Genomic DNA, 11,780 nt, shown 5'->3' with positions numbered 1-11,780 from the left:
TACTAGACTTCACTTCCCTTAGAGTATGGGCTGTCCAAGGTTAACAGGTGAAGCATGATTGTCATTTCCCAAGACTGTGTTCTCTGAATGTGCATTCAGATTCTGCCTGGCCTAGAGTCTGGGGCTCAGTTAGGTGTCCTTTGGGGTCACTGAGAAGCCTGCTGCCTGGGATCCTGTGTCCTCTTCTCACTCATGAAGCCAAAAACACATCATATTAATGGTCCTGATGCCTTTCAGTTTCTCTTCCTGGCGATGGCTGTGTTTCTCAGAAAAGGAGCCCTCAGAACTTCAATTTCACTTTCCATTCCGGGAAATGCAGGGCTCTGCAGTGTGATGGCTGCTTCTTTTTACTATTGGTCAGATTCCTCTGAGGGTGGAACAGAGGCCCGAGATTATTTAAGTCCTGCCTGATCCTCACAGACAGTATAGACATTTGGGGTGGGCATCTGTTCTTTTTCTCCGCAGCGACCACAGCAGCACACAGGACCTGTCCCAGTGCAAGGCCAGTCTGAGCGGAGCAGAGCTCCTGCTGTGGGCTGCAGGGAGCACGTCCACCAGGCTCAGCATCTCCTGAGCTGCCCGGAGACATGTTCAGAGCTCAACGCTGACACCAGGAGTCTCTTTCCCTCCAGGAGCTGGTAAGCAAGAAATCACAGATCTGTATGTCTAAGCTTGGGAGAGCCTGGATGTGTGATCTTGGGTGCTGTGGACTTGAAAGGCTGAGGGGTAGGATGTCTGGTGGATGGCTGTGAGCCAGTTAGAGCATTTAACTATTTGGAACATTTTCAGAGGGAGGTTGGAGGACAAACTTTATTCCTGTGAACTGCAGAAGGATCATGTGAATGTCTGGGGTGTCAGTGGATGACACCCCCTACTCCCTATCTCATGCCTAACTACCTTTCTGTGGGGGAGACAATGCATGTATTATCTATTAATGACACAATTCAAATAAATAATTTTTTAAAAGATTTTATTTATTTATTTATTTGACAGAGATCACAAGTAGGCAGAGAAGCAAGCAGGGTGGGGGCGGGGTGTGGGGGAAGCAGGCTTCCAGCTGAGCAGAAAGCCTGATGCAGGGCTTGATCCCAGGACCCTTAGACCATGACCTGAGCTGAAGGCAAAGGCTTTAACCCACTGAGCCACCCAGGTACCCCTCAAATAAATACATTTTAAAGGATGATTAGCTTTATCATATGATTCATGAATCAGGCAGCATCTTATCTAGCAAACAGAAAGGGGCTCCATGGAGCTGTAGGAAGGGAAATGTTTTTAAAGGAAGAGAGGAAGAGAAAAAGAAAGAAATCATTGACAGTTCCTTTCCCACTGTGAGGGCATCTGCTTTGCAGCAGGGCAAACTTCTACCAAACTGGAAAACACACATACAGTAAGAAGAACACATTGATGACTCCCGCTAGGTGACAGCTGAATACAGACCAGCTGTGGGTGTTCAAATGTCTCTCAAAAGAGGTGATGTGAGTCCTCTGAGGGCAAAAATGATTTTTCCAGGATAATGGGTCTGACAAGTCAGAAATTGCTGGCAAACTGTTCCCACGATTTTATAGAAGTCTTCCCTCCACTGTGGAGTCATAGTTGGAATCATCTTAAATGCATGGTGATGGGTGAAGGAATGAAAAAACCAAATAAACAAACAAAAACACCGTGGAATTTGCCAGTGCGCCAAGGAAAACCTAGCAGCTGCCTTGGGTTTCCCAAAGCCTTAACTGTTTGTTCAACTTAAAGCCATGGTTTATGTATCTCATTTTCTCTGATTCAGAAGCAGAGGGTTGCCATGTTACCCTGGCATCAGAATGGCAGAAATCTCACAATGAGGGGGCATTTTTGCAGAGGCAGAATGGATGTTACCCACATGTGCCACATTCTTTATAGATACTTTTGCCGGCTGCCTTTGCATGAGAGTCAGCTGGGGCATTTTCCTGGCACTCTGTTTCAGTCCTTTCAGTGTGAGCTTCAGTTTTGATGACAGCAATTTCAGAAGAGAAGAGAGTAATTATACAGGATAACATTATACTAAGACATATCAAATTTCCAGGAATTTCACATAATTTCTAGAATGCTTATATACCTACACAAATAGAACATAAAACATAGGATCTTTGTTTTCTAGGAAGATCACTTAAATGGTAAGGGAACTTTCACAACCTACTACCAAAAGTAGATCAAATCCTGGAAGAACAAAGAAAACTTTGTCTTTTTGACAGGCAGGGAACGAAATTCTAATTTTGCACGAGCTTACTTTTTTTTAAAAAATTTTTATTTATTTATTTAAATTTCTTTTCAATGTTCCAGAATTCATTGTTTACGCCCCACACCCAGTGCTCTATGCAATATGTGCCCTCCATAATACCCACCACCAGGCTCACCCATCCCCCACCCCTCTCCCCTCCAAAACCCTCAGTTTGTTTCTGAGTCCACAGTCTCTCATGGTTCCTCTCCCCCTCCAATTTCTTTTGTATTAAAATTCTTTCATTCCAATGTGAATCAGTCCTGACCATGCATAAAATTCCTTTCCAAAGATTCCTTTTTCACAATCTTCTTACAACTTTCTTCTGCCTCAAAAGAAGTGCATCACCAATCCACATATATTATTTTTTTACTTTTCTTTTATTAAGAGATATTTCCTTTTTTATTTTTACTAGCTCTAGGCACATTAGTTAATTAGAGTTCTTAGCCCTTAGAAACTTTAATTTCTAGTGAAAATGAAATAGTAAGTATGAGTGAACTGTGTGTTACACCAGCATTCTTTAGATTGGCAAATTTAGAAATACATTTTATAATTTGTACAAATGTGGTTTTTTTTTTATAGTACACTTTTCGGTAAAGGACTCCAAAAAAGTTTACCAACAGACCTTAATATTTATGATTAATAAAAAAAACAAAATTAGGGAAACCTAATTTTAGTAATTAATGTTTCATTATTTTATGTTATTTGGAAATGATCTGAATATTTAACGAATTTACTTAAATCATTACTTAATCTAGCTCAGCAGAACTATAAGGTTTCAGTTTAGCAGAAAGATTTTGGAAACTATTTAAAAGCTTAACTAATAATTTATTTTTTTAAGCTCTACACCTAACATGGGCTTGGACTTACAACCCCAAGATCAAGAGTCACAAAGCATAAGAACTGAACCATAGAGGGGCCCCTACAGGTTCACTTAAAATTTTTAAAAATTTTATTTATACATTTATTCAATATGCTTGTTCTTTTTTTTTTTTAAGATTTTATTTATTTACTTGAACAGACAGAGATCACAAGTAGGCAGAGAGGCAGGCAGACAGAGAGGAGGAAGCAGGCTCCCCGCTGAGCAGAGAGCCCGATGCAGGGCTCGACCCCAGGACCCTGGGATCATGACCTGAGCTTTAACCACTGAACCACCCAGGCGCCCCTATGCTTGTTCTTAATAATTATGCTTAGATTACCCCTAAAAGGAGTAATCACACATCATGAGACATCAAAGTCAATTACTCCCCCATTTATTGTTTTTAGTTTTAATGCCAGTATAGTTAACATACGGTGTTACATTAGCTTCAAGTGCACAATTTAGTGATTCAACAGTTCTGTACATGACTCAATGCTCATCACAGTAAGTGTACCCTTTAATACCCATCACCTGTTTCATCCATCCCAACTCACTTCCCCTCTGGTAATCTATGGTTTGTTCTCTATAGTTAGTCTATTTTTTGGTTTGTCTCTCTCAGTCACTTTTTTTCCTTTTGCTCATTAGCATTTTTTCTTACATTCCACATATGAGTGAAATCATATGGTATTTGTCTATGTCTGACTGACGTACTTCACTTACCATGATACTCTCAAACTCTATCCATGTCATTACGAATGGCAAGATTTCATTCCTTCTATGACTAAATAATATATATCACATCTTCTTTATCCACTCATCTATCAGTGGACACTTGGGCAGCTCCCTTAATCTGACTATTGTAAATAATGTTGCAGTAAACAGAGGGGTGCTTGCATCCCTTTGAAGTAGTGTTTTTCTATTTGGGGGGTAAATACCCCGTAGTCCAATCACTGGATGGTAGAGTAGTTCTATTTTTAACTTTTTGAGGGCCCTCCATACTCTTATCCACAGTGGCTGTACCAGTCACCCCACCACCTACATACCAGCATTCCTTTATCTGCACACCCTCAGCAACACTTCTTGTTTCCTGGTTGTTCATTTTAGCCATTCTGACATGTGTGTGGTATCTCATTTTAATTTTGACTGGCATTTTCCTGATGATGAGTGATGATGTTTATTTTTTCATATGTGTGTTGTCCATCTGGATGTCTTTTTTGGCAAAATGTCTGCTCACATCTTTTGCCCATTTTTAAATTGGGTTATTTGTTTTTTGGGTGTTGAGTTGTATCAGTTAATCATACATTTTATATACTAATTCTTTTTTTTAAAGGATTTTATAAAAAGATTTTTTTTTAATTTTTTAGAGAGAAAGAGAGAGAGCATGTGTGGAAGCATGGGGAGGCACAGAGGGAGGAGAGATTCTCAAGCTGACTCTGTGCTGTGATGGAACCCAATGCAGGACTTGATCTCATGACCCTGAGAAATAGGGAGCGGATCACACTGTTGTCTGGCCTTACTCTGTGGCTCCCAACCTGAACGTTATCAAGCCAAGTTGTTAGGACACAAAACAGGCTTGGAGATGCTTATAGCTTGTAGAATCATAGTTCTTAGATATAAAATAATGTGCTGGAGGATAGAGCACTTAACTCTGGATTTTAAAGGTCCCATATATTTATTTATTTATGTACTCATTTTACTTATTTATTATTTTTCTTTAAACCAAGGCTTACTCTCATGTACACATTAACAGAAACCAAGAGTACTGAGGTAATGGAACTATGCAGACCATCAGTACCCAAATAGCTAGGGACTGGGACAAGGATTGAACCAGCACATCTCCAAGAATGGGGACTGCAGCCTGATTCCACACACATGGAGAACTGTCACTGCCACCAACAGTTCCCAACTTGGAATCTGAGTTCAGATCCAGGGGTTAGGTTAAGAAGTTATGAGGAACTGTTCAATAGAGTGCCCTCTATACATCACCACCAATGTCCATCATGGACTAAACCAGCAGGTTCCTTTAATAAAGACTGCAGACAGGAAGTGGGGAAGAGACTAAGACCGGAAAGATCAGTAAATACAGACTGTGGCCTGGAACTGGAGAAGGGATTCCAGGGTGGACTCCTGTCTGAGCCAAGGGCTAAGGACTGGTGCTCTGTCACTGCCTTCCATGTCTGTGACAGAGTGATCCATTAGCCTGGACTTGAAAGGCAATTCAATCAGGAATTGTAATGCAAAAAAGAGCTCAAACCAAGATGGACTTAGTGGTGGCCCTTGGAAATATTGAGAAGGACTCTGAACTCAAAAGGATCCATGGGATGCCACCCCTGTGTTTCTTTTTGTCCCCAGATAGAGTCAAAAGTTTGCTTTGGATCTAGACACTGCCACCAAATCTGTTAAAAAACAAAATTCAACCAAGTATATTCTAAAGACCTAATTGGATTTATTTATTTATTTATTTATTTATTTAAGATGTTATTTATTTATTTGACAGAGAGAGATTACAAGTAGGCAGAGAGGCAGGCAGAGAGAGAGAGAGAGAAAGGAGGGCGCAGGTTCCCTGCCAAGCAGAGAGCCCGATGCAGGACTCGATCCCAGGACCCTGAGATCATGACCTCAGCCTAAGGCAGAGGCTTAATCCACTAGCCACCCACGCGCCCAACCTAATTGGATTTATTAAATGATTTATGAATCAGCCAGTATCCCACCTAGCAAATAGAAAGGAGCTCCATCAAGCTACAGAAAGGGAAAAGATTTAAACACAGAGAGAAAGCAGAAAAGAATCCATTGTTTTAGCCAAGTTTGTCCTCCTAAGGGAAAGATGGGGATCTTTCTGTCAGTATAGTTTTTAGTGCTGACCGGGAAATAGCCTTGTTGACTACTGAAAGATTACATCCCTGGAGGTTGAAACCACTTTTAGGTATTAAGCCTTGGTTAACTGACTTGGGGCACTAACTTAAGTGGCTCCGTTATGACCCTGTGCATTTCTTCTTAACACATAGCTCCGTAGAACTATAAAGTCTGTGAATCATGTTGTTGAGAGGACGAGATAAGAAACGTATGTCTACATGTGCACCTAAGGTTTACTGGCATGGATTTCTCACATTCTCTCCCATTTCTACCACAGCCACAGAGGACCCACTGCCAGCGGTTGGAATACAAGCTCTCAGGGATACCATAAGGTACTCTGCTCCTGCTCTCCCTGCATTGCTGTCGCAGCAGAAAATAATAAATAACAGGACATCACATACAACATCAGCTGCGGGCATGGCTTTTGTGAGGCTGAAATTTGCTCAGCACATAGGATCTTGCTGTCTACATCTGTTTGCATTTCCTACCCCGTCATCTGATTTCCTTTTGCTGTATTCGTTCTATTCCTCAGGACTTGTCTCAGTCAGAGATTTCCTCACTCTCCTGTGTATTTTCTCCTACATCCCCTGAGAATGCACAGGCATGAGACCACACCTGATAGGGCTGAAGTCTCATCTCGTTGGCTCCTCCCTGAGGCCCTAATTGTGTACGCTTCTTTCACACTCAGTCTTTCCCATTCTGCTTTGTGTCCTGCCTGCTGTCCAAAGGGGTGGTAGTGTTTGTTCTCCACACAGCAAGGGCTTGACCCTGCACATGCCACTTGCTGAAGATTTCTACTCTTCTGCATGTGAACAATATTCCTGCTGAGCCGGCACAAGTGCTTTTTTAAGTTGCTTAATAGCTACCCCTTGCAAGCTAGATTCCCAGTTTTTTCTTCTAAGGAGAATGTATCATATGTGTGTCATATGTGTGTCAGTCCAGACCTTGTACACTTGTACACTTGTACCTTGTATACTTGCTCTAAATAATTTCTTCCCAAATTTGTTTTTGCCATCCTCCATCCTAGGCTGCAGCCAATGGCTGCCAGGAAGCCCCTGGAAGATGTGTCTGATCCCTCAGTTTTAGCCCAAGCTCACCTCTCCAGCCTGCATGCTGGCACGACATCAGTGGTGACTTGAAGTGACTTGCTTCCTGGTCTAAAAACTCTGTTGTCTGTCAAGTTTGGCCAGCAAACCCTGAGACACAGATGAAAAGACTACTTCAGACACCTTAGTAGGGAAAAGGAGAGGGCCTGGGGACCAGACACTAATGCATTCCCAAGCCTGACTCTGCCTCCACCTTCATTGTGAATGTTATCAATACAACAAGGGAATAAGAAAAATGAGAAGGAATGTGACGTAATCGAGACAGTGGCGTAGGGAATATCATGTGACTAGAACAAAGTGTGCTTGTAATGCGTGTGCAGACAGGGAGTGTATGGAATGCGTGACATCCAAAGATAAATATTTCTACTAAATCAAGCATTTACTCCCTCAATGAGTGTGTTGAACCACAATGAGAATCTGGCTGTTTTCAGCCCAGAAACCTTAAAAGGGCCCCGTTTTCTGGACACCCCTTCTTCATTTTTCAACCAGTCTCATCCAGGGAGGCATGTGTTTATTGTCTTCTCTAGCCAGACAATATGAATTCCTACAGTTGCCAATCTTCATAGGAGAGAGTATACAGATATTTCACATTGCATTTAGTCCTGTGTGTATGATTACCTTGGTTCCCACACCTCAAGGTATTAGAATCCTTCATGATCAGATAGGTCCAGGACTGCAGATCCAGCTCAGTTTGATTGCCAGCAGGCAAGCTGTCAGAGGGACCGCATCATCATGGCTGACTTCTTACAACATTCCACTCAACTCCTGCTACAGTTTTTGCTCACACCACCTTTCCCATCAATGCCACTTTAAAGACCAGTCAGTCCTCCAGGTGACTTATCTCTCCCATAGGGTTTCTGTCCCCTTTTATACCCAAGCATGAAGCAGGTGATGCATGGGGTCTCAGGACAGTTGGGGTGGTTCATAGCAAGTCCCAGGTGGATAGTCCAGCATGACATTTTAGAGCATGGGAATCCATGCCCCCTGCTGTATCTACTCCCAGAAAAACAAAAAGGAGTCCTTTAACACATTTCCAATCATTAAAAATGTCTATCTCCTAATGAAAAATATATGGTATCTTTTCTGAGAAGGGAAGGAGCCACTCATCCTTATTTAGCTACCTCATGTGAGAACCAAGGTCTCATGGTGATGTTTAAGGTTATCAGAAGTGGATTTTCTGGAGGGTCCCATGGAACAGGTGGGAAGGGGTGTGAGGGTAAGTGCTGGTTCTGTCTTCTTAGATTTGCCACCATGAAGAAGCATTATTTTCATAACATTACAAATAGAGAAAACTAAAGCAAGATAAACAAAGAATCATGTGGACAGGAAAGTTTGGATAAAAGAATCAGGCTTTGAAATTAGTCTGTAAGAATGAAGAGTATCTTAAAGAAGAAGGACTTTCCAAGATAAGGGAAGAGACTGAGCAAGGGCAAATTTTATATCCAGGTCAGAAGTCTACACAATGTCTGGACAGAAAGAGAAGGGCTGCTGGATACAATGTTGGGGCCAGGACCGATGTTATATTTTTCCTTCCCTCTTCTCTTCTCCCCATAGTGCCTTCTCCTGCTCCAGCAATGGGTCAGTCCTCCTCTTCCCAACACTCTCATGGTGGTGATTTGGCCTCCAGCTTTGAGAGGTTTTTTAAGGACTTCAAGATGGAAAGCAAAATCATCTCTCAAGAAGCCATCATGTCAGTTCAATCAAACCTGAAAGCGGGGAACCTTCAGAGTGCAGGTTCTGTCATCAATAATGCATTGAGAGATATCAATAATGCCCCACTGAGCATTGCTGTGACTGGGGAGTCTGGGACAGGGAAGTCCACCTTCATCAATGCCATACGGGGTTTGCGGGATGAGGATGAAGGGGCTGCCTCTACTGGGCCGGTAGAGACAACCATGGAGAGAACGAAATATGAACACCCCAAGCTTCCCAACGTGACAATATGGGACCTGCCTGGCATAGGGACCACTACATTTAAGCCTCATGAGTATCTGGAGAAAATGAAATTTAAGGAGTATGACTTCTTTATCATCATCTCTGCTACCCGCTTCAAAATCAATGATGCACAACTGTCTTCAGCAATTGAAAAAATGAAGAAGAATTTCTACTTTGTTCGAAGTAAAATAGACAGTGATTTACAAAATGCAAAAAGGAGTCAACCCAACAAATTTAATGAACAAGAAATTCTGGAACAGATCCGCAATGACTGTGTGAAGAAACTTAAAGAGTCCAATGTGAGTGATCCTCAGGTCTTCTTAATCTCCAGCTTTGAGTTGGCTGACTATGATTTCCCACGCCTGGAGAGTACCCTTCTGAGGGACCTCCCAGAGCATAAGCGCCACATCTTTATGCAACACCTGCCGAATATTACTGAGGCAATCATTGACCAAAAGAGGGATTCCCTGAGACAGAAGGTCTGGCTGGAGGCCATGAAGGCTGGAGCATTGGCCTTTGTCCCTATGATGGGTTATATCAGTGATAAAGATATGGAGATGTTAAAGGACAGTTTAACCCTCTACAGGGTTTACTTTGGGCTGGACAACTCATCCCTGAAAATCATGGCCAAGGACTTGAACATATCAGTGGAGAAACTCAAGGAAAACCTTAAGTTTCCCCATTTGCTATCAGTTCAGAAGGATGAGAAATCCTTTGGAGAAAAACTGGGGAGCTATGTGGAAAAATTCTGCTCTGTTGCTGGAGGACCCATTGCCTCTGGTATTTACTTTAACAAAATTTTCTACCTTCAAAATTTTGTCCTTGAGACTGTGGCAAGTGATGCAAAAGTTCTTCTTAAAAAACAGATTTCTAAGGACTTTGAGGACTCTGGGCAAGCCTGTTTACCTCAGGATGTTGGGAATGAAGATGGGAAAAGTAAGACAGCCAGCTCCTGAATTATTCTCAGTACTGCTATGGCACTGGTGCCTGGAAAGATGACTTAGGGCTTCCTTTAAGCATTCTGACCCACTGCCCTCAAGGGTATCACAGACATTTCCATAATACACTCTTGAATAAACCACTAACTAATGACTATTATTTGACAGTGAGAGCAATGAGCTCTAAAGAATCCTTCCTTTGTATGATTGTTTTGGGAAAAGTGAAGGACAGTAATCTGGAATTTTCTGATTAGTGGAGAGAATAACTCTTTGTGTGATGGTTACTTCACACACAGCACCGGTCTTTCTACTGATATACTAGTAAAAAATGGCAATGCATAGAGTGGTTTCTGAAAATGAATTTTGAAATAAACACATGCATAGTGCATTTTTGGTGTTCCTGACATTCTGTTATGAATCCGTAAATTCTCTTCTTAAAATTTTTATTTAAATTCCAATTAGGGAACATACAATGTAACATTAGTTTCAGATGTACAGTATAGTGATTCAATACCTCCAAGTAACACCCAGTGCTCATCACAAAAAGTACACTCCTTAATTCCCATCTCCTATTTAACCTATCCCCCCAGTCACCTCCCTTCTGGTAACCATTAGTTTGTTCTCTATAGTTAAGTGTCTGTTTCTTGGTTTGCCTTTCTCTGCCTCTTTTTTCCCCTTTGCTTATTTTTTTTTTTTTCTTAAGTTCCACATGTGACTGAATTAGTACGATATTAATCTTCTTTGAGCGACTTATTTCACTTAACATAACTCTATCCTCATCTATGTCATTACAAATGGCAAGATTTCATTGTTTTATGACTGAGCAATATTTCATTTTATCTATATCTATATCTTTATCTGTATCTATATATCATATCTTCTTAATCCATTGATCAGTCAATGGACACGTGGGTTGCTGTTTCCGGCGGGTGGCTCTGTGTTTATGCTGAGGGGTGGGGAAGGGAAATGGCGCTGGCCACTTTCTTTGTTCCTAGGGAGGTGTCTCCATGATGCTGCCTCTCAGGGACTAGTCTCAGAAGATCAAAACATCTCCCCACTATGTGCCCCAGGCACTATTTAGATCATTGTTTCCAGGCTGTCTGTCCTGGGGTTGTTTGCCTGTGCTTTCATCAGGAGCAGTGCCATGCCCTCTGGGCTCTAATCCAGCTGAGCCCACTAACCTTTAAAATTCCACGCTTTAAGACCTACCAGTTTCACGAACTCATGACATTTAGACCCTCTTGTTTCCCATGCCAATTGCTTTGAGAAATGTTTTCCTTTTGTGTTACCTGTGTGCTCCATTCTCTCTTGTCCTTTTCTGTGACCATGTCTCCCTCCCCTCCACAGCATGCATATTTCTTTTCTCCCCTATACCATGGCTCTGCAGTTCCTACCTTCTTTGATGTGGCCCCTTCACTCCTTTAGTTATGGAGTTTGTTTTGTAGTCCTTATGGTCTATTTCTGGGGTATTTAAAATGATTTGATAGTTATCTAGTTGTGTTTGTGGGACAAGGTGAACCTAGGGTCCTCCTACTTTGCCACCATTTTCCTCTCCAAAACATTTGCCTTCCTTCATGAATGCAATAACGTTCTGATTTTTAGTAGATCACCAATTAATATTCGCTGATAACCTTCTTCTCCTTTTTAGGGTTGCCATTGTATTTAATAAACATAAAAGAAAGTGAGATGAACATGTGTCACAGGAGATGAAAGAGAAACATTAGCTAAGAAAAAGTCTTTATCTGGGGTATTTATGAGAGAGACAAGTACATAAGATGGGAAAATAGTCAAAGGGTTTGCATATTATGGGTCTAGACACTCCTTGCTTGGTAATAGTATATTCT

The 11,780-nt window shown here is 41.7% G+C and overlaps 1 protein-coding gene across 3 annotated transcripts; it reads left to right on the top strand.

Moving 5' to 3' along the window:
- The first annotated feature begins 418 nt into the window (after nucleotides 1–418).
- LOC308343823 (interferon-gamma-inducible GTPase 10-like) lies at nucleotides 419–10,333 on the top strand. 3 transcript variants are annotated; one of them, XM_080805002.1, is made up of 4 exons: nucleotides 419–638; nucleotides 994–1,150; nucleotides 6,235–6,289; nucleotides 8,618–10,333. In XM_080805002.1, the coding sequence occupies exon 4, from the start codon at nucleotides 8,638–8,640 to the stop codon at nucleotides 9,952–9,954; it is 1,317 nt and encodes a 438-aa protein (XP_080661128.1). In that variant the 5' UTR covers nucleotides 419–638; nucleotides 994–1,150; nucleotides 6,235–6,289; nucleotides 8,618–8,637; the 3' UTR covers nucleotides 9,955–10,333. The 3 variants fall into 3 exon arrangements, with proteins under 3 accessions (XP_080661128.1, XP_080661127.1, XP_080661129.1); XM_080805003.1 differs by lacking the exon at nucleotides 994–1,150 and adding an exon at nucleotides 6,985–7,895 and having other exon boundaries at nucleotides 426–638; XM_080805001.1 differs by lacking the exon at nucleotides 994–1,150 and having other exon boundaries at nucleotides 423–638.
- The last annotated feature ends 1,447 nt before the right edge of the window (nucleotides 10,334–11,780 follow it).

The sequence above is a fragment of the Martes martes genome (assembly GCF_963455335.1).
Source record: "Martes martes genome assembly, chromosome: 5".
In the NCBI taxonomy this organism is placed as follows: Eukaryota; Metazoa; Chordata; class Mammalia; order Carnivora; family Mustelidae; genus Martes; species Martes martes.
The sequence above is the reverse complement of the archived record's forward strand: the minus strand, read 5'-3'. Positions and strand labels throughout refer to the sequence as shown.